This window comes from Apis laboriosa, unplaced genomic scaffold, assembly GCF_014066325.1.
Source record: "Apis laboriosa isolate Shangri-la unplaced genomic scaffold, ASM1406632v1 scaffold64_cov150, whole genome shotgun sequence".
NCBI classification, from domain to species: Eukaryota; Metazoa; Arthropoda; class Insecta; order Hymenoptera; family Apidae; genus Apis; species Apis laboriosa.
This window is the reverse complement of record NW_025224011.1, coordinates 864,343-886,513: the sequence shown is the minus strand read 5'-3', so window position 1 is coordinate 886,513 and position 22,171 is coordinate 864,343. Positions and strand designations below refer to the sequence as shown.

The following is a 22,171-nucleotide window of genomic DNA, read 5'->3' as shown; positions in this document are numbered from 1 at the left end:
TCATTTTAATGAATGCATTAAAATTAGTTAAGATATAAATGATTATATCTTAACTTAATGCAATAAAAAATTATATGCACCCATATAAAAGAATACATATAACCTTCATCTTAATACCTGTAAGTATGAAAAAACAATCAATTTTCTTATATCAGATAATTTATAGTAATTTTATTAAAAAATTTTAATTTTATATTGATCTCATCATATTAGTATCTCATTAATTTTATATTTCTTTTTTATAACGATTTCATTATTTAATTTTATATTTATATTATAAATATTACAATCCCAATAGAATATATTTCCTCTTAAATTTCACGCATGATATATTAAAAATCATAGTTTATGTATTATTTTTTCTCTTTTCAAATTTTACAATTGTAATTTTTGTATTACAAACGTGCAAATTTCTGTATTATGCATATTTCTAATATATGTGATTTTAATCATTTAATATGATTTAATACAAAGAAAAACGAAATAAAAAATAGTAGAGTAATATACGTATAAAACATAATTCTATAATTCTATTAAAATGTGTATTATATGTATTATGTATATTATATAGCTTGTTATATAATGAATTATTAAATATTGAATCGAAGAATATTGTGACAACTTGTACAGACTTGTACCGATCGAAGGAAACAATCACATTGATTTTGTATACAAAAAAATATCGATTAAGTGTATCATTATTCACATAGTAAATCACTCTCCTATCATCTAAACAAACATTATATTTTATAGATTATATGCAGTCTAATAATTTCAGATCACTTCATAATCATTTCAGATCACTTCATAATCAATCAAAAAAAAAAAAGGAAAAATTTAAAAGATTAAGAACATCTTTTTAAGAATTGCAAACATTTGCATTACATCTTGTTATTCAATTCTTTGCAATCTGAGTTTTCATTCTTCTATTAAATATTTTATCTAAAATCATGTCTTGGCAGATTTACAATTGATATATCTGGAAAATCTTTCTAAAAGCAAAAATTTCAATATATTTTATTTGCAGATATTCATACTTTAAAATTAAACATAGTATTAGTTATTTCAATATTTACCCCAATTAAATAGAAGTAAAAACTAACAATGAAATTTCTTTAATAAAGATTTTAAATAAATGCACAAAAATGAAAATCATTTAATCTAATTTATTTTATAATCTCAAGATATTTAAAATTTCTATGCAAATTATTGAATCGAGTTAAAATATTAAACCTTTTAGAAGATTTAATATTTAAATCTTCATTATTTTTAATTTTTATACAAATTCTTAAATGAAAAATGTTCATGAAAAAATCATTCTAAACAAATATCCAAAATCTTAACAATAAACTTGTGTTTTTATCTCTGATTATTTTTATTGTAGGAGGACGCGGATGATTGCCAAAAGAGACCGGAAAGATCCTTGTCTGAGGAGTGTCGCGTGTCTCACGGACCGGTAGGCGTCGGCGTGGAAGGTGTCGGCTCGTGGAGGGCTCAACGGCGCCCTCACAATATCGAGATATCTGCGCCCCTGTCCGGCGTCGCGGCGCACGAGCTGGAGTCGTCCGTGGACGGCGCAGCGTTCAACCCTGTCGCCGCAGCGGCGACGACATCCACGAGATGCTCGTTGGTGAAAAACACTCTGAAAACGCCTTTATCCTCTTCCACTTTTTTACCCGTCAATGCCAATATCAGACCAAGATTGTACCTGGGTTCCGTGATTGCTGAAACCAGCAAGGAGGATGCCATGGAGCCGGAAGTGAAAGAGGAGGACGAACGAAGGTCGTCCACGCCGAGTCCCGAGGTAATACTTTTATTTTCTTTTTTTTAATTTTTTTATTTTTATCCTATTTATATTTAATCTTTAGTTTATATGATCTATTTTTTCCTGTATTCAATTTCTTCTGTTTTGGTTGATTCTCAGTTAATGCATGATATGATGTGTGATTGATAGGTTTGTGATATGATAACGGAGAGATGACACTGAAATTGATCGAGTTAAACTGTGTACATTTTTTTCTTTTGTCGAACGATTGTTTTTTCAAACTTGAAGAGAAGCCTGTAATGCGCAAATAGAACAGGTATACTTATATCTTATAAAGGAATGCGGTTTTTGATAGCAATAAATCAATTTCTTTCTTACAGTCATTTTGCATTTTAACTTGGAATCTGCGAAATAATTTGATAACTTTTAATATATCATATGATATCAATTAATATTGATCGATGATTTTAATTTGAAGCTTTTTTTTCTTATTTGTTGATTATTCAACTTTATTTTGTTATTTCTATGTATTTATAAAGTATCAATGATGAAAGCAAAATTACCATATACCGTTATATTTCATTATCTTCTATAATAACAGAATGTCACCCTATTGTCTAGCACGATGTAAATCTTTATTGTCAAACAATAACGATAATTGCATCAAAGATAGTTAATGCAATTTCTAAAAGCATAAGCACAATGTCTAGTACTGCATCATAATAAGTGTGTAAATTAATTAGTATCTATAGGGATGTTGGAGAATATGTAAACGAAATGCGTGATGTACGAGATTCTTCGTTTCGAATAATAAAATTTGCCTATTTATATAATTGTTGTTTCGTGCTTGACAATCTGTTGAAACTTTCGAAAGGAACTATGCATATACATCTTTATAATAATTTTAATAACCGGAAAATTACATACTGCATACTTATATAACTAAATCGGATATACTAAAGATAGGTTATGTTAAAATTATACCATTGATATATTTTTTCTTATTTGAAAAGATTTGTTATGATGTTTTTAATTTTAAATAAGATGTAATTTAAAGAAAAAATGGCTGGAAATTACTGATATTGCCTCGTGCTAGTAGAATACGAGTCCTTCCTATATACACTTCTACCAACGTCGCGTATTGATTTTACAGAGAACTCATTCCATCTTTCTCTAACCATAGTTATACACGTTTACTCGCACATATGCATTTTCTTTCTTGCTTGCGCTTCTTATCTCTCTGCTTTTCTCTTTCGTCGCTCTTTAACTTGCTCTGTTACCCCAAACATTTCCCTAAGAATTTATTTCGTCCGTTCTGTACAAGAAACGTAAATAAACAAGAACATTAATTATTTTGTATCGAGTAAATTGGAATTAATCTCGTGGTTTCCATTTTGTTTTCAGCGGGAAATTCAAATTGAATTAAAAAAAAATTTTATTTTTTTTCTTATAATGATTAAATTAGTGAATATTTATATTTTATGTAATATATATTTTTGCGAAAATGTCAGAAAAAATTCTAATATTGAAAGATCAAAATTTACTTGTGGTAAAACAATTGATAGAATTTGTAAATAAAATTAATAGTAAAAAAAATAAAATGTAAGTAAAATTTTTTTTAACACAGTATGTTTAAAAAAGTTTATTTTTCTTGAAGATTTTTTAAGATTATTTGTTATTATTAAATAAAAATAAATATTTAGTAGAAGCATTTTATTATGTTTAGCAGATATATATAAGAAGAAATAAACGTTACAATGAGGGTGGAAGTAGCGAAGAAGATAGCAAACCGGATACATCCCTACAAGGTCATAGAATACCGTCTTCTTATCGGGGAACTTGGCCCATCAGAAGAGATATATGGGCTAATCAACAAATGGGATTTTCCACTCAACAAGGCACATCAACCACTGTACATAACGTAAATCACTTTTTTGTGAATTATACGTCACACAATCGAAGAAAGAATAATAGTCAATTTTAAAAATTTGATAAACTTAAAATGAAAAAAATATATATTTATCTTTTTGTAATAATAATAAATATTAAAAATAATTAATAAATCGTTTCCAAAAAAAAATTATGTTAAAAAAATATGAATATAATAAAAATAAATACAAAATATGCATCGCAAGTTGAATGAATAGTTTAATAAATACATAATCTGTCATAGAGACGACACTGAAATAGGAGCAATGACCTGTGAAAATGAAGTTTGACTCATTGTGTTAAGCACTAGCATTATTATAAAATATTTACGCAGCAAAAAACTATAATTGATTGGATAAGATTCATTGTGATTAATTAATTAATTTTATTTCATAATTATTTAATTAATATATGATTAATAATTTATAATTTAATTAAAAAAGATTTAAAATACATATAATAAATTATGTAATGTATTTAGAAAAAGCAGACAATTATTAATTGTTATTAAAATTTCAGATAAAAAAAGCAAAAAAGTTAAAGCTTTTCCTGTATAAAAATAATTAAAATATCTTTCAAAAAAATAACTATTCTGTTTTTATTAACTTCATAAAAAAGTTAGTTAGAAAAACATTGTAGAAATAGCATTTTATTAAAATTATTTAATTATTAAAAATTTATTTTTTTAATTGCTATTTATTTAATAAAAAAATTATAAAAATACTTTTCAGATTACAACTAAAAATACTAACATTCACCCTTTCTCTCACAGGATATAGCTAGCGTGATGAGCTTTTCTTCAAATTCGGGTGGGGCTTTCGGCTGTTCTACGGAAATACAAGGAGATCGAAGATTAGGAGCAAAAGTAGACGTGGTGTACAATCTATTGGGAATGTTAGGCAGTACAGAGGGCCGGGAAGATATGAGTGCAACGTTACTCTCAATGAGTAATTCGATAGATAATTGCCTCATAATGAGGCAATCAGGATGCCTGCCATTGTTGGTACAGTTAATTCACGCTCCAGGACAAGATCCAGAAACCAGAGAAAAAGCATCAAGAGCTTTGCACAATATAGTATACGCTAAAAGTGACGAAAGGGCAGGACGTAGAGAAGCAAGGGTTCTTCGATTTTTAGAACAGTTACGAGATTATTGTCAAGCACTGAGAACGTCTCTGCAAACGGGACAGATTCCTGATGATTTAGAAAGACATCCTGGACCGACTATAGCAGCATTAATGAAACTTTCCTTCGATGAAGCTCATCGTCACGCTATGTGTCAACTCGGTGGACTTCACGCGGTCGCAGAACTAATCGAGATGGATCATATGGCACATGGAAGCGAATGCGATGACCAAAACTGTATCACTTTACGTAGATATGCTGGAATGGCTCTGACTAATTTGACTTTCGGCGATGGAAATAATAAAGCATTATTATGCTCCTTCCGGGAGTTCATGAAGGCACTAGTCTCGCAGTTGAAAAGTCCAAGCGATGATCTTAGACAAGTAACAGCATCTGTATTAAGAAATTTGTCGTGGCGAGCTGATACCAGTAGCAAACAAACATTAAGGGAAGTAGGAGCTGTGACTGGTTTAATGAAGGCTGCGATGGAAGGTAGGAAAGAATCAACGCTCAAATCGATATTGTCTGCATTATGGAACTTATCGGCACATTGTAGTACGAATAAGGTAGACATTTGCGCCGTGGATGGTGCACTAGCATTCCTCGTGGATATGTTGAGTTACAAAGCACCGTCTAAAACTTTAGCTATTGTAGAAAACGCTGGTGGTATATTGAGGAATGTATCTAGCCATATCGCCGTTAGAGAAGATTATCGAGCCATTGTAAGAGAAAGAGGATGTTTGCAAGTATTATTGCAACAATTACGATCACCTAGTTTAACCGTTGTTAGTAATGCCTGTGGAGCTCTATGGAATCTTTCTGCTCGATGTCCTCAAGATCAGCGTTTATTATGGGACTTAGGCGCCGTTCCAATGCTTCGTAGTCTAATTCACTCCAAGCACAAAATGATTTCAATGGGTTCAAGTGCAGCTTTAAAGAATTTGCTAAGTGCCAGACCAGGTTCCAACAACCTTGTTCACTTAGATTCAACAGCACGCGGATTAGGCCTTCCAACTTTACCAACTCTAGTTGCTCGCAGGCAAAGAGCTTTAGAGCAAGAAATAGATCAAAACTTAGCAGAAACTTGCGATAATATTGAACCTAGCACATCGCCTACTAACAAAGACGACAAGTTTTCATTCAAGGTTGAACACAGCTTCTTAGGGATCAATACGCGTAGTCTACGTTCTTATCAGTTGCACAATCAGCCCAGCACATCTAATATCAAATGTAACGGAGTCGCCAGAAGTGAGAGTAGGGACTCTATGCGTTCTATAACAAGTACACACTCTGATACTATGTTCGAAAGAGTAAATCGACATGTATTGAACGGATTATCTCCCACTGATATTCAAATAAAACAGCAATCTTCATCGTTGCATTCTGCAGTCGGTTTTGATAGTGGAATATCCACCGATGTTCATTCGAAAACGTCTTCAGAGAAAAAATATACATTACGCTATAAAAATGCCATCCCAGATCGTTTAAAATCATCAGATTTTAATGCTCTTGGTGATCTTAGATGTACTAACTCTACTATTTCCTGGTCTTCTGCTCCAGATCAAGAATCCACTTGTTCACAAAATTTATTACATTCTTCTGTAGAAGACAATTTGCCACAAAGCATCTCGTCTATTCTAAAGACTGGCAGTCAATCCAGTATTTCAGAAGAAACGGAGTTAAATACTTGCACAAAAACAGAATATGTGACTACAAAGACTGGGATAGAAACTTCGTTATCTTTTGTTAATAGTAGCTCTCCTGTAAAAGATACTATCAGCTTTGAAAATGTCTATGATAAGAGTGTATTACACCAGCATAATTCATTAAATAGTATACAACAAACTATTTCACCAACTGTAAACCATCGAACAGAAGGAACTTTGTTTAGTGATTATGCCGTGACCGATTTAGATCAACCGACTGACTATAGTTTGCGTTATGCGGAACGAAGTTTAGAAGACGAAGAAAAACCACATTCCCATTATTTTACAAACAATGATCAGGAACTTATTCATGAAGATACAGTGAAGACTTATTGCACAGAAGGAACGCCACATGGAACATCCTTGAATTCTTCTAGAGCAGCATCTGCTTCTGACTTACAAGAAGATACTCGGCAGAGAAATTTATTGAAAAAGATTCAAGAGCAAGGTAAATTACAAGATAAGGAAGAAATGAATTTAGAAACAAGTATCAAGCACAATAATATTGAAGAAGATACTGTGCAAAATCCATTAAGGTTCGTATATTTATGTATATGTATACATAAATATAATATAAACATACATAAAAAAATAAAATTCTTTAATTAGAAATTATAATCATATTTCTTTAATTTCAATTCTTTTAATTTTTAATGTTTAATTTATTTTTTTTAATAGTTCGAGAAGTACTCTTACACAAATATCTTCAAATAATTTACAATATGATGAAAGTAATAATATGACGTCCAATTCGACTAAAAATAAGCCTGGTAAGATGATTATTAAAAAAACTTTCTCTATATATGCATTTATATACATTATTATATATTTTAATAATAATTATCATAGTCATTTATATATATTTATTAAATTATTAAGAATATAAAATGAAAATATAAAATAAAAATTTTATATTTACTTTATTATAGATATGAAAAAGAAATATGATACTCAAAGTGGCATGTTTGAAAAAAATGATAAATTCGATAAAAATTATCCCAACAATGGAGTTAATTCGTACGTGACCAGTGCATTGAAAGCTTCTAATGATTCAGGATGTAAGGAATTTGAACTAAAAGGAGATACCCGTAACATGCCTTATATATTAAATATAAACAACTCTTCCGAATGTTTAGATCAAGTCAGTGATGGCGATGAGGATGATGAAGATCTACTTACAGCTTGCATTAATATTGGAATGCAAAATAATAGGTAAAAATTATTTATTCAACATAAATTTATTATAATTATTAATGATATTTTATAATTGCATTTTCTTTACATATTTGTTAAAAAATGATTTATGAGTTTTTTTTTTTAGGCACAGGCATTCTTTTATTGGAAACAATTTTGAAAAAGTTCCACGAAATGAAAGTAACTTAGCTCGATATCAAACTAGTATTGCACTTGATCAAATGGAATGTAACTCATTAATCGATTCTACCATAAACAGTCTTGATATAAAACAATTGGAATCTGAAGAAACAATAAATTCCGAAATTTCTATAGATAATGTTATTGATAATTCATCAAAAATGAATATTGTATCAAATTATGGTCAAAGTACAGCTAAATTTATGCAAGAGGTAAAAAAATTACTTTATATAGTATTTTAATTAATCAATAAATCTAATTTCAAATCTTTATATATTTAAAATATATAAATATATAATATAAATATATAAATATATAATATTAATATAATAAAAATATACAAATTTAAAATTTTAGTAATCTACTATATGTAAATATATATATATATATATATATATATTATAAATTTAAATTTTTTTATTTCAGGAAACAGAATCTAAAATTTCAATACAACAATCAAATCAAGTTTTACAGAATGAATTAGGCAAAATAAAAAAGACAGAACACAATTCATTATTATATGATGATAGACTATGCAACTTTTCATTGCCTTCGAATTTAAGAAATAGTCCAATATTACATGAAACAGTAATATTCAATACAGAACCATCTCAACAACAATATTTATCTAGTATCGATACCCATTCAAATGAAGATATGTCATCTTTGATTCATAATGATCTTATTGATAATGATCAAAATATAGATGATGATTCAACTAAGTGGGAAAATGATAAAGTATTAGAATCCATAGAAAATAAAAATATCGAGAATCCATCTATGGAACAATCTTATTCAAAAGTAACAAATTCAGACAGCAGCGAATCGATTGATTCTGTAGAACAATCCGAACATGCGCTTCTAGAATTATGTATACAACCTGCATTAGCTAAAACTATGGACAATATTCAACTAAATAAAACTATAGTGAATAAAAATAAGGATGAATTTGAAGAAAAACAAAATAAAACAAAAATTAGTAATGATGAAATTAATAAAACATATAGCGATATATGTGAGATAGATGGTATTAAGAAGGAAGAAATTGATTTAAAACACAAATTAATACAAAAATCTGCAGATTCAACAAAATATGTAGAGAAAGAAGATGTATATCGACGTCAGAGAGATCCTGATGCCATGATTGCTTCGTTAGATCGATTAACTGCAACTTTAGTGCAGCAAACAGAAGCAATTCGAGAACGAGATTCTAACGCGATGAAACAAAGTGTATTGAGTGATACATGGAACGAGGATTCTCCTAATGATGTCTCTTTTCCTAGTATCAGCATTAGTGCTCCCATAATTGCCTCGTTTAAGAGCGATGTAGCAGAAGAACAAGGTACGATTACCTCAGAGTGTTATGAAACAATAAGCAGTGAAAGTGGTCCTATGTCGAATTCAAAAATTATTCAAAGAGAAGCAATTAAATTGGCTGAAGCAGTGGATGCAGAAATGAACAGACAAAACGAGTTAGATACAACTAGTATGACATCTATGGACTTAGATGCAATTAAACCTCCTTCTTCTATGGGGAGTTTATTATCACTAACTGCTAGCTACGCAGGTTCAGGTGATTGTAGCGAGTCATTCATTAATCGAGATAGATGTAATTCTGCGTCTTTACCTCCGATTCAAGTGAAAAATGTTTCTTTGACGGATTCCCGAAATAATCGTAAGAAATCACTTCCTCTAGGTGTAGTAGCTAAAAGAGCTCTTAATCAAAGCCAAAATCATACTGGCAGTTTAGAAAACTTGTTAAATGAATGTACTGGTTCGCATTTAGACAGTGTTAAACCACCATCAATGTTAGATGAATTACCAGACGTTGGCGATATGGAAAATAGTATGTTAAGTGTGGCAAGTATTACATCAGAAGTGGCGGATTCTAAAGATCAAGATTCGCAACACTTAAGTGGAAGCGATGCTGCATTTGACTTATTAAGACCTGTTGCAAATGTACTTTCTATGACATGTATGCGATATGCTGAAGCTATGCAGAATAGTGCAAATAATAGTTTGAGCGAATGCTTGGAAAATATCAATCCGCCTTCATTATTCAACGAAGTCTGCGAAATGGATGAATCGACAGTAGAACAGGCATCAGAGACAATATGCAGTGACACATTGTGTATTGACGCGGAATTACATACTGAAGAAGCTTCACATCCTGTTATGATAGATAAAATCGATGAGGCAGGCGATACTGATGAAGCGGTTACACCAATTTCTTCCGAATATTGTCTCACTAGTTCAGCAGAATCTACGCCTAGAAAACGATTGCATAAAAATTTAACACCGAAACAGAAAAGGACTTTGGCCAAAGAAAGATATAAAACTTATACAATAGCTGCGGAGCTTGACAAAAAAGAAACGGATCAACAGGAAAATGTAGTGCAAGAAAAGGTTTCACGGGGAAAGTGTTCGCCTTTTTCGAAATTAACACCTAAACAACGCAGACAAGAAGATAGAGCAAGATTTCAAACGCAGGTATTAGAAAATCCTTTTCCTGACATAAATCAAGATCAAAATAATCAACAAGAAATTAATACTATTTGTGAACAAGAAAATTCTGAAAAACCAACAAGAGCTATATCCCCTGTAAAATCTGCTATTCCTACATTAAAATTATCTGCTTGTAAAACATTAATTAAAAAACGTACTGAGCAAAAGAAAAATAGAGAAAGATATCGTACAAGAACTTTGAACAATTCAGAATGTATATTCAAAGATATAGAAAGTAATGCTACAAATGTAACAGAAGATAGGATACCAGATTCAACGCACAATATTGAATCAGAAATTCAAACCATGCTAGAACAAAATGCAACCATTGTATTGAATACATTAAACGAATCAAACAAAACGAATGAAACTATAGAGGAAGGATTATTAGATTGCGAAACTATTAGTTTAGTATCAAATGAATCGGAATCCGAACGTAATCTTCGAATGCGATTTGTCAACGGTGTTTCGAAAAAGTTAATAGGTTCATATTCTCAACAAATAGATAACGTACAGGAACCAAAAAATGTTTATAAAGAAACTATTGAAATTGAAGCACCTAAATCACATGAAGACATCAGGTATACCGACAACGTGGAGACTGAAAGCGAGGATGAATCAAATAATATTGAAGATCCACCTAGAGAAACAAAAAGACCTCGAATAATTAAACCAGGAATGGTAAGGGATCCCAGCAATGATTCCAATGCTACAGATAAATCAGATCCAGAAAGTCCAAAGGCTATTCGAGGCAGAAGAAAAGCTCTCTATTCGAATCCAATTACACGAAAACCAACACCACAATCGTCTCCATTAAAACAAGTGAATCCTGTTAGTGGAATACCTATAGGACGCAGTAATACTTCACCTATTGTAAGAGCCACTAGAGCTACCACCCTCAGGCAAAATAATAATAGTCCAAATGTCATGATGAAAGAGTCTGCAAAATCAAATATAAATCTTAAAGCAACTTCTAATTCAACAGATGATAAAAAAACAAAAGTTTTGTCTATAGCTGCAAAAAGAGCATCAGTTCCTCAAAAAGGATCGTCGTTAACCTTCACAAAATCTGTAAAAAGACATAGCACACCTCCAACATGTTCTTCTTCGAATTATCAACAAGAGACCAAATCAGATGTAACAGTGAAACCTTTAGAACGACAAGGTACGTTTACCAAAGACGAACCAGAAGTAGAAAATGCTCCTACCGTAGTTTCTACATCTTCTTCTCCGATAAAAACGAAGATCGCAAAACCTATTAGAGGTGCGACATCCAAAATACATCCAACAACAGGGAAACCAAAAATTTCACCAAAGACACATCAAGCACATCAATCGAAATCATCAAAAGGAAATGTTTCAGAAAAGAATCAATCTTCGAAAACGTTATTAGTAACTCCAAAACGATTACCTACAGGAAAAATGACTCCAAAAATACCAGCTAATAATCAAAATACTACACAAGCAGAAAACGGTAAAGTCTTTCGAAAGGTAGGTCCTCTTGGTCAGAGATCTAACAGTAATTCCAGTATAGTATCAAATTCATCGACTGGAATGCAGACTAGAAAATTGGCAAAGGAAGCAACTAGTAAAATTGCAAGTTTGTGGAAAAAAGTAGAAGAGAGCAAGAATAAGCAACGGTTTGAGAAATCAGATACTAGGCAATGGGTACAGCCTGGCAATTGTGCCAATGATGTAGATGCTCCAATTTTAGTGAGCAATCCACCAACTTTTAGATTATTCCGTAGCTCAACATTTGAAGGAGTACCTCAAGAGAATGATAATTCTGAATCAGCTTTGTACAAATCTAAATTGAAAAGACCGTTGGTAATGGGTGTGCAACCTAGTAAAGTGAAATACAGAAACTCTTGTGATTTAAGCGGAATGAACGCGAATGATGCTCCTTGCAAGATTCCTGTAAAGTCTAGCGATGCTTCTACGTACAAGAAAGATACCATAGACATAGGTGATGCTTCAGTTGTTTTACGAAAATCACAGCATACTGAATCCTCCACGATAGAGATGGATCCCACGAAACGGATATCACGTCTTGGTTCCTTTATACGAGTAGATTCAAATGGAGAAGGTTCTGCACAAACATATGTTAGTGGGGCTGGTATGCGTACACCCGCATCCGCTATCGTACCGCCTTTTAATTATAATCCGAAGCAAGATATTTCACAAGCAGCCAAAGTAACGCCTGATGAAACTGAAAGCAAATTCAAAGTGACAGATTGTCATAGTGACATAGTCACAGCTTCTACAAGAGTAACAACAGTATAGTGGGAATTTGTTATAAAATAAATAATTTCTTTTTTCATAGTATCGCTTTTCTGTTTCGGGCTAGTCATTGTACATTTGCTTTACTGCTATATTGATCATAAATCAATATGCAGTACATATTAAGAGTACTTGATAAGTAAAGTTTTCTTTTTTTACCTCATCGTTTAAAGAGCACCGAAAATCTTCATGGTATCTCACTAATTTTTACACACTGAATATAAGAAAATAATTAATTGAATTTTTTTTCTTATTATGCATGTGCATTGCAATGCAATCTTTTTTTTTTTTAAAGAGATATAATTAGAATGTGACATAGCTGGAAATCCTGATCATTCCTATTCACTTTGCGTGTTGTATATACATATATTGATAAATTTCATGATTATGAAGAAAATTAAAAATCGGTAGTACGTAGCAGTAATTATGCTCGATTATTTATTCAATTTTGTATATATTGAACGTCGATGAAGAATGTAGAAAGTTTAGTAATATGTATCACGACTCATGATGTATATCGCAGAAAATGTGTCGCTGTACATCTTCGTAATAGATAAATTTGCAAGGAAGAAGATCTGTATTTTGTTTCCATCGTAAACTGATTTGTATTCTTCTAAACAAGTATAAAGTTTAATTACTTTTTAAAGACTGATAGAAACATGATGAAAATTCGGATGAAACTGAGACATTTTCAATACAACAAAATGTTATGGTAAAAATGGTAATAATGTTTATATCAATTTAGCGGTCTAAGTAACGCTAAACTGGCATTACATGAAAAGATAAAATTTTGTAAATCCTTATATTAAGTTTCTAGTCTATTTGAAAATCTACAATTAAAATAGCTTCTATTTTGATCATATATGTATTACATAAAATCGATTTGCATGTAACAAGTGTCCACTGATTTAACTGGTACCCTTTCTAAAATATACGTAGGTACAATTAAAGAGTGTGTACGGATCAATTATGTATTTATAGATTGAAAAGTTTAAGCTATCGATATGGCGTTTAATAATTTTATTTTCATATTTTCTTCATTATTTTCTAGTTTTACTAGAAAATTTGCTATAATATTTGAAGCGATCAATAATGCGTACAATATTTTAAGTTTTTTTCTATATCGTGTCATCTTTCGTTCTATATGCGCATATGCAAATCAATATAAAATCTTATTAGAAGGAAACTGTTTGACACGATATAGAATAGATTTTATTGTTCGTTAATTACATATTTATTATACGCATTTTACCCTGTTCCAGTTCGAGTTAATTAGATTTAACCCTTCCAACTTGGAATCATATCAGGGTATCCTTATATTTTTTTTCATACAAGATATGGTCTGTACTACACCAGAAATCCTTTTCAAGATTCTTTTATAATTTTCATCTTTTACTTAGATCTTAAGTGTAATTCATCTTTTGTTATATTATATTTTAGATTCGGCGAACATCTTAATAATTTGTATATTAATAATTACAGTACAATAAAATTTATAGCTACTAATATCTATTTTGTTTAATATCAAATCAATTATTAAATCAAATAATTTTCAATCATAATAAAAAAGATGTGTTCTATTAAAATATTAGATTATTAAATAAAATATAACATTTTATTAAACTATGTAATATGTATACACAGGATAATTTTAATTTTTATAAAAATATAAAACACTTTTGAAGAATGGATTCTAAACATTAAAACAATAAAAAAAATTCATAAAAAGTATATATATATATATATATATATATTCAATAAGATTTAGTTAACAAATTAAAAATGATAAAATTTTTTTTTTTTAAAACGAAGTATGTTGCATAATTATATTACACGATATTTATATATATTGTATATTACATTATTAAATTATTACATTATTACATTATATTAAAATTAAAAAATAGTTATTTGTATATTTAAAAGAATAATATTTTTCGTTGAGTTTCACTGCAGGCACTCTTAACTTAGTGCTGTTATTTTATTAAATGTAAACTTGAAATACTTATAATTTAATAACTAAATCTTATTGCATCTGCATGCCTATATTTTTTTTATCTTTTGATCTCGCAAATCCATCCGCCAAAGATGTCTCATATTTTTATAACTACCTGTATATATAAAATACATAGTTATTTAAGAAAAATTTATTTATCATATAATGGACATTCATAAAGATTAATAGATTTATCCTCAGATACTGATGCAATTATGTTATTTCTTTGTGGATTGTATTTTACAGCCCATACCTAAAAAAAAAAAAAAATATTTAAATTTTTATAATTCCATAATAAAAATTTTGCAAATTTTTTCCATCTTATAAATTTATGATAAAAATTCTATAATATTGCTTATAATACAATACAATATCTTACTTGATCATTATGTTCATTAAATGTATGTAAACATTGTCTTTGGGCTAGTTCCCACACTTTAATTGTATGATCTGAACTACTAGATGCAAACTGTTGACCATTTGGAGCAAAGGCAACACCAAGTACCCATGAAGCATGACCTGACATAGTTCCTGCTAAATTAGCATCTTTCCTATATAATAAAATAAAAATATAATAAATGTTTCATAATTATATGTGTAATTTATTTTGGTTGAAACTTTGAACTTAGAACTTACACATCATACAATTTCATATGTCCATCATCTGATGCGGTAAGAAGTAATTGAGAATCTGGTGAGAAACAAAGAGACCTAATAGGCATTGCATGTCCTAAAATATTTAAATTTATATATTATTAATAAATTGTTAACAAATATTTAAAAAAGTAAATTTTTATTACCTTCCAATGTACGCAATACTTTTCCATATGTAACATCAAAAATATTTATAATTCCATCTATTGCACCACTAGCAATATATTTACCATCAGGACTCTGAAATAATTATATAATATAAAAGTTATTATTTCTACGTAATAAAATTATGTAATATACATTTTTAAAATACATACATAGGCAACACTCAATGTAAATTTACCACCTCTGGTATCTAAAGTTTGTTCTTGTTTACCACTTTCTGTTCCATATAAATGTATTTTCCCTGAATGACTACCAGATACAATGAATTTATCATCTGGGGAAAATACTACTGTCCAAATATCTACAGGGCCTACTTCAATACTTGATATTTTATTTCCTGTTTCCAAATCCCATAATTTTAAACTAGAATCTAATGAACTTGATGCACATTCTAAAAATAAATATGTTTCATTTTTTTATTTTAACATTTACTTTATTTTTTTTTTTTTTATTAATACTTACTTGAACCATCTGAACTTACAGCAACAGATACCACACCAAGTGAGTGACCAGTTAATTTATGTTTTAATTGTAAACTTTTATCCTTTTGTTCCCAAACTTTAACAGTATCGTCAACTGAGCCAGTGACTAAATATTCCACTATTTCATCTTCATTAAATTGTATTGATTCACTATTACACAATAACAAAAATTATATAAAAAATATAAAAATATTATAATTATTATATATTAAAAATTGCATAAAAAGTAATTACCGTGAATCTTCATTATCCGGCTGTGATTCCTTTTTCTTCTTCAAACAGCCCCAAGCACAGGTCCAAATACTATCTTCGTGAGCATTTTCTGTTTTATTAAGTAAGGAATACTGAAAAAATTTCGAATTCGGCTTTGCAACTGTTGTGTATCATGAACGATATAACCTTTATATCGTAATAATTTCCAAATTTATTTATGTTTCTCACCATACTAGAATATGTATTATCTTCCAGACAATATATTATTAAGAAATAATTTTAACTTAATATATATATTTTATTCTTTCTAATTTTTTCTTTAAGCTATGAAATGAACAATTGATACAACTTCTGTAATTTCGTATACAATATCTTTAGTAAAAGTTGATTGAATAACTATATGATTTAAAAGGGTTAAATTAAAAATCGTAACCTTTTATTTTTTATCCGCGATTCTGATTAATAGTAATTTATTTTTAATTTTTTTTTATACAATATTTAGTAAATTTCTAATATTTCAAAAAGATTTAAATCATTTGATTCAATTTTAAAAAACTACATACGTAGACAATTAAACTCATCGAATCAGATGTGTTTATGTTGAGTGTTCTTAAAATTTTTAAAAATAAAAAAAATAATATATAAAATATAAATGGGAAAATCATAAAAAATTATTAATAATTTTAACATTTTTATTATACTATAAAATTTAAAAACTAAAAAAGTTTCTTTCATACATTATAATTATTTAAATAATTATAACCTTTTCTGACTTATGTAAAAATAGAAGTTCTAAACTATATTCTTGTAAGAATATGATTTATTAACAAAAAAAAATGGAACATAAAATATTAAAAATATTTAATTTTAATAAAATAGCGTACAATGGGTTTCAAAAGATTGTAACACAAAAGCGATTTTTTCTATCAGAAGCATACCGATGTGAAGAAGCATGGAAAAATCGATTACAATCGCCATTGCTACAAAAATTTAAATCAAACGATTTATTTATTATTTTGGATAATAAATTTCATATTGATAAAACAGTTAGTGCAGTAGATATAGATATATTTGCAAATAGCTTAAATAAAGAGGATCAAGTAGAAGAATTATTGAGTCTACTCCAAAAATTGAGGAAAAGTGCAGAAGCATCGAACATATTAGATTCAACACATCATGCTGTCATAAGATATTTATTAGATAATAATTATACTGAAGAACTTATGAACGTATTACATAATAGACTTAATTATGGTATTTTTCCTGATTATGTCACTTATAACATACTCATGGATACATACATAAAAAAACAAGATTATGCCAATGCTGCAAAAGTTGCTATTTTACCTATGTTACAAGAAGAATCTGAACATTTGATAACCAATGCATTATCTGTATATGCTTGTCACAAATATTTAGAAAATCCAAATAAATGGCAGAAACCACCAGAACCTATAGAAGATACTAAAGAAGAAATTAAAATACGTGTAGCTTATCTTAGAAATCCTTTTTTTGATGACCATTTTGATCTTACTGATCCATATGATTTAGTTGGAAAAACATTAGCTTTTCAAGGAAAATTTATGAATAATGAGTTAGGAAGAACATGTCAATTAAGAGGCTTAATATTATATAAAAAATATCAAGATGCATTAAAATTAATAAAACAATGGATAAATGAAATTGAAGGAAATATTGTTTACAAAGAAGTTTTTGATTTGATTGAAAAAGATAAAAAAAATGTATTCCAAGAACAAGAAACAGATGAATTTAAAATTTTAATGTCAGAAGTTAATTTGATAAAAGAAAAAAATTTGTGTACAGATAATTTAATTAATGTATTAGAAAATAATATCAAATCTGCAATTGAAAAACAGCATGATATTGATATAAATGAACAAATGCAGGTAATTAATAAAAATATTTTTTTATAAAATACAAAAGAAAGAATATTAATTAATTAATAATATATAATATTATTAAATTATTAAATAATTAAATTTATTATTTATGATTTTATTTATTAATTAATTTTACTTAATTCTTTAGAAATATGTAGAGTGGGAAAAACAGAGACAATTAATATTAGATAAACAAATGGAAGAAATAAATCGAATAGCTAAAAAAGAAGAAATAGAGAAATTAAAAGAAGAAATGAAAAAGCAAGAACGATTTTTGACTTTCTTTGAGAATGAAGAAGATATAGAATTGCAAATAGAGGAAATAGAAGAATTCGAAAAGAAAAAAATGGAACATGTTCTTAAAATGCCTCATGCTAAGAAGAAGCTGAAAAAATTAGAAAAAGAAAAAGAATATATACCACCTACAATTTAAAGTTAAAGAAAGCAATTTTTGATATATTTATAATTGTTATAAGTAATAAATGTATAATTAAAATATTATTTGATAAATTATTTAATATTGAAAAGGATCATAGTAAGAATCAAAAATATATATTGTTACTCATTTCTTGTATTTTGTACATCATAACTTAAAAGTATATCCTTAAATGTTCATTACATAAATTTATAATAGATAATTCCAAGTCACTTATTTCGTATAAATATGAAAGTTAACTGTACAATTAAAATTTATATACTAAAAAATTATTAGGCTCTGTAACAAATAATGTTCCATTTGAGCGTTGATATTGAATTTGTCACAAACTTGGCCCTTCTATAAACAAAATTAACATTATATTATTTTGGGCCAAGGCACACATTTAACAATTAATCCTAAATTTACAAAGATTGTTTTATAAGCAGCAATATATTAAATTTTGCAATAACTATAAAATTTAGTCTTTGTAATGTATTCATTCATATATTTATATGGAATGTCCTGTAAATAATATAATTTTGTATGGTTTGTAAGTGTTTCAATATATATTTCATATTGTAAAATATTTTTTTTATTAAGATTTTGCAAATTCTTCTTTCAATGTTAATAAAATTTTTACCTGGTCGTTGTTATTATAAATAATACATTGTAATATCACAGATTATATCAAAATCACGAATTTTTATTTTGTAATTGTGCTGTTAATTCGGCTGTTTCTTGTTTCATTTGTTTCAAATCAGCAGTTATCCTTTCTAAATTTGCTCCAATATTTTTTGTAGCTTCAGAATCAATCTAAAACGAAATAGAAAAAGAATTATATTTTAATTATATCATATTTCAATGTTTTATAAATAATGTAAATTATAATTAATTACTATAATATTATTTGCTATATTTTATTTGTATATTTTAATTACCTGTTCTTCTAAATCTCTTATTTCCCTTATAGTTGCACCTGTTTCTTCTACTAAATTTACAAGTTCACTACAATCAGAATGAAGTGTAGCTAATAATTTATAAGCTTTCCTTGATGCTTCATTTGTTCTTGCATCTCGAAATATTAATTCATCAGCAACAGTAAAGGATCTTTCTAATCTGCCTGTAAGTGTATTTATTTCTTTTTGGATTTCTCGTGTATCAACTAATACTTTACTAATTTCGTCTCTTTGTTTTCTAATATTGTTAATTATTTCTAAAATTCGTTGAGTATATGCGGACCTATTCACTTCTTTTGAAAGTTTCTGAACTTCTGTTACCAATTGTGAGTATTGTTGATCTTTATTGCGACATTCTTCTTGTAGTTCCCTTTCCTTTTCTTTTAGTAACTTAATATCATCAAGTTTCTTTTGACTTGCATTCTACATATAATAATCAAATTCATCAAATTTTTCATTTAATAAATTCTATTTTATATTATTGATATTTATATTATATTTATATTTTTTATATATAGAATAATACTTACAGCTTTAGTAGAATGCTTTTCTCTTTCTTGTCTGTATTTTTGAATTAAAGGTACTCTATGTTTTTCCCATTGATTACCTAAATTAATTAATTTATTTGTAGTAGCTTCAATAGCTGTTTCTAGTTTCTTAATATTCTCTTCACCATCTTGAAATAGATCATAAATTCTTGCTTTAATCTTTTTTTGTTCTTCATTGATTGTTAATTTTTTTTCCTCATTTTGATAATTTATTGTTGCTTGTGTTACACTAGTTGTTAAGTTCTTGATTGTAACTTGCAATTCTTCTATATCTTTTTTAATAGTTTCACACTCTGTTTTTATTTTTTCTATTTGTAAATCTTGTTTTTCTGTTTTATCTATTATTTTTTGTTTTATAAGTTTAATTTCTTTAGCATTATTATTTTCTATTTGAAGTTCCTATGATAAATAAATAAAAAATTAATAAAGTAGTATAAATATAGAATAAAATTATAAACATTATTTTATTCATTTTTTTTAAATTTACATTAGAAGATAATGTTTTGTCTTGTATTGGGACTCTATTTAAAATATTAATGTCACTAGATTCATTAACTTCAGTAATTTTATCACAATATTGTTCATTTAACCAATTTATTTGATCAAGAATACTCATTGAATGTGAATGGAGAGCTCTTGCATTGTAGGATATCAAAGATGGTAGAAATGTCATTTCATTTTGTATTTGTTCAGGCACAGATTGCAAATAATGTATACAATAATCTTGATATTCTATAACAAGAAAAATCAAAAATATTATTATAATAATATTATAATAATATAATAATGAAATTATTTATAAAAATAAAAGCAATATTACCTTCTTTATTTTCTTCCTTCCTTACTGTTGAAACTTCTAAATTTACAGATTTATATGGAATTCTGGCTCTTCCTTTGTTTCTAAATCCCTTTGTATGACAATAATGTGGTAACCATGGAGCAGAAAGACTTTGTGCTATTGCTCTTGCTATAGATTTTTCTAATAATACAATATTACTAACAGGTTCACTTAAAGATTTATCACTTTCTTTTGGTAATTTTTCAATAAGAAACATAAAAACTTTTCGTAAATCTGTTTCTGAACTATATAAAAATGTTTGATAACCAACATCAGCTTTGTATCCTAATTCCTAAATTTATAAAGTTACAATAAAGACATTAAAAAAAACTAAAATTATATAAATAATTGAAATTTTTATATTTATAAAATCTTACTAAACATGCTTGAGCAAGTGTAGCACCCAATCGAAATCTGGCTGCCATATTTATAGGTAAAACTGTTGATAATCCAAGGCCTGGTCTTATTATATCCAAACATTTTACAGTTGCTTTTATAATTAATTCTGTGTTAAAACCACTAAGATTTGTTATATTTTCTTCTATGTCACTAAAAAAATTAATATTAGAAAATTTACAAATTTTATGATAAATATTATTTTATTTAGTTTTTAAAATTGCTAAAAGAGACATTTTAGTTATATATGTAATACAAAAATGTTGAATTAATATTATATAAGTTAATAATTAAAATTAACTTAACAATATTTATAATTAAAAGAGATCGTTAATGTCTCATATGTACTTACAATTAGTTTATAAATTATCACATATTTTTGCAATTATTTAACAATTGTAAAGACTTGTAATATCTTAAATAATTAATATCATTTATTTTTTATTCAAATTTTATTGTAACTTTTTTATTGTTTCTGCTTGATAAAACAAATTATGAATTATGTATTTAAAAATATAAAATTTAAAACAGATAAATATCGCTGCCCACTTTTAGTTATACAAACCGGTTGACATCAGATACCAAAAATTTTCTAGATGCGTATAAAATCGTTCAGAGGAACACTCACCAGCCTATTTGACGCAATGAGTGAATTATTATATTGTCAACCTCCTCCATCATCCGTAAAAATGTGAAAATTCTAAATTCTTCTACTATATTGTTATATCGAAAGAAATTTAAGTTGAATTGCACAAATCTAACCTGTCCATAAGTGAACAAACATTTGCACAATGCAAATATATATAGATGGCGTAATAAAAATTATCAGTTTTACCAACACAAAATGCATTTATGCTTTATATATTGATCGTTTTATTATTTTTTCGTTCTCATTTATATTATAATCTTTAAAAAAGTTAA

The 22,171-nt window shown here is 27.9% G+C and overlaps 4 protein-coding genes across 26 annotated transcripts in view; 2 read left to right on the top strand and 2 right to left on the bottom strand.

The window, feature by feature from the left end:
- The window catches only part of LOC122718592, a 45,659-nt gene extending 31,470 nt beyond the window's left edge, over nt 1-14,189 (top strand). For 11 of the 18 annotated variants that reach the window (XM_043943743.1, XM_043943739.1, XM_043943745.1 and 8 more), the window contains 7 exons: nt 1,385-1,804; nt 3,492-3,686; nt 4,467-7,060; nt 7,203-7,294; nt 7,454-7,736; nt 7,846-8,110; nt 8,325-14,189. In XM_043943743.1, coding sequence (XP_043799678.1) covers nt 1,385-1,804; nt 3,492-3,686; nt 4,467-7,060; nt 7,203-7,294; nt 7,454-7,736; nt 7,846-8,110; nt 8,325-12,686 — 8,211 coding nt within the window. In that variant the 3' untranslated portion in view covers nt 12,687-14,189. Of the gene's footprint in view, nt 1-1,384; nt 1,805-1,984; nt 2,082-3,276; nt 3,368-3,491; nt 3,687-4,466; nt 7,061-7,202; nt 7,295-7,453; nt 7,737-7,845; nt 8,111-8,324 lie in introns of those variants that run through there. The other 7 variants (XM_043943755.1, XM_043943754.1, XM_043943750.1 and 4 more) reach the window with 7 other exon arrangements.
- Nucleotides 14,190-14,510: 321 nt separating this feature from the next.
- On the bottom strand, nt 14,511-16,678 carry LOC122718543 (WD repeat-containing protein 61). The gene is made up of 9 exons (XM_043943652.1): nt 16,627-16,678; nt 16,422-16,544; nt 16,215-16,324; nt 15,961-16,130; nt 15,651-15,889; nt 15,480-15,573; nt 15,316-15,409; nt 15,059-15,230; nt 14,511-14,932 (listed from the first exon to the last, which is right to left on the bottom strand). Exons 2-9 carry the CDS (start codon nt 16,422-16,424, stop codon nt 14,831-14,833), a joined length of 984 nt encoding a protein of 327 aa, XP_043799587.1. The 5' UTR covers nt 16,425-16,544; nt 16,627-16,678; the 3' UTR covers nt 14,511-14,830.
- A 138-nt stretch (nt 16,679-16,816) lies between these two features.
- LOC122718542 lies at nt 16,817-22,000 on the top strand. 2 transcript variants are annotated; one of them, XR_006347402.1, is made up of 4 exons: nt 16,817-18,100; nt 18,243-18,528; nt 19,483-19,634; nt 21,782-22,000. XR_006347402.1 is itself a non-coding variant. In XM_043943651.1 (2 exons), the coding sequence occupies exons 1-2, from the start codon at nt 17,030-17,032 to the stop codon at nt 18,525-18,527; spliced, it is 1,356 nt and encodes a 451-aa protein (XP_043799586.1). In that variant the 5' UTR covers nt 16,818-17,029; the 3' UTR covers nt 18,528-18,593. The 2 variants fall into 2 exon arrangements, 1 of the variants encoding a protein (XP_043799586.1); XM_043943651.1 differs by lacking the exons at nt 19,483-19,634; nt 21,782-22,000 and having other exon boundaries at nt 16,818-18,100; nt 18,243-18,593.
- Nucleotides 18,734-22,068, bottom strand: LOC122718541 (coiled-coil domain-containing protein 22 homolog). Of its 5 annotated transcripts, none has more exons than XM_043943647.1 (8): nt 21,879-22,068; nt 21,232-21,403; nt 20,837-21,146; nt 20,504-20,748; nt 19,999-20,415; nt 19,451-19,891; nt 19,153-19,325; nt 18,734-18,869 (listed from the first exon to the last, which is right to left on the bottom strand). In XM_043943647.1, exons 1-7 carry the CDS (start codon nt 21,929-21,931, stop codon nt 19,206-19,208), a joined length of 1,758 nt encoding a protein of 585 aa, XP_043799582.1. In that variant the 5' UTR covers nt 21,932-22,068; the 3' UTR covers nt 18,734-18,869; nt 19,153-19,205. The 5 variants fall into 5 exon arrangements, with proteins under 5 accessions (XP_043799582.1, XP_043799581.1, XP_043799584.1 ...); XM_043943646.1 differs by having other exon boundaries at nt 18,743-19,034; XM_043943649.1 differs by having other exon boundaries at nt 18,743-19,034; nt 21,232-21,395; nt 21,879-21,996.
- Nucleotides 22,069-22,171: the final 103 nt, after the last annotated feature.

Coding starts and splice junctions, on each gene's coding strand:
- LOC122718543 (XM_043943652.1), bottom strand. Junction 16,131..16,214: donor CCGGATAATGAAGATTCACG/GTAATTACTTTT, acceptor ATTGTGTAATAG/TGAATCAATACAATTTAATG. Junction 15,574..15,650: donor TTACATTGAGTGTTGCCTAT/GTATGTATTTTA, acceptor TAATTATTTCAG/AGTCCTGATGGTAAATATAT.
- LOC122718542 (XM_043943651.1), top strand. CDS start 17,030: ATGGAACATAAAATATTAAAAATATTTAATTTTAATAAAATAGCGTAC. Junction 18,101..18,242: donor ATATAAATGAACAAATGCAG/GTAATTAATAAA, acceptor TTAATTCTTTAG/AAATATGTAGAGTGGGAAAA.
- LOC122718541 (XM_043943647.1), bottom strand. CDS start 21,931: ATGATGGAGGAGGTTGACAATATAATAATTCACTCATTGCGTCAAATA. Junction 21,147..21,231: donor CACTTGCTCAAGCATGTTTA/GTAAGATTTTAT, acceptor TTATAAATTTAG/GAATTAGGATACAAAGCTGA. Junction 20,749..20,836: donor GAAGGAAGAAAATAAAGAAG/GTAATATTGCTT, acceptor TTCTTGTTATAG/AATATCAAGATTATTGTATA.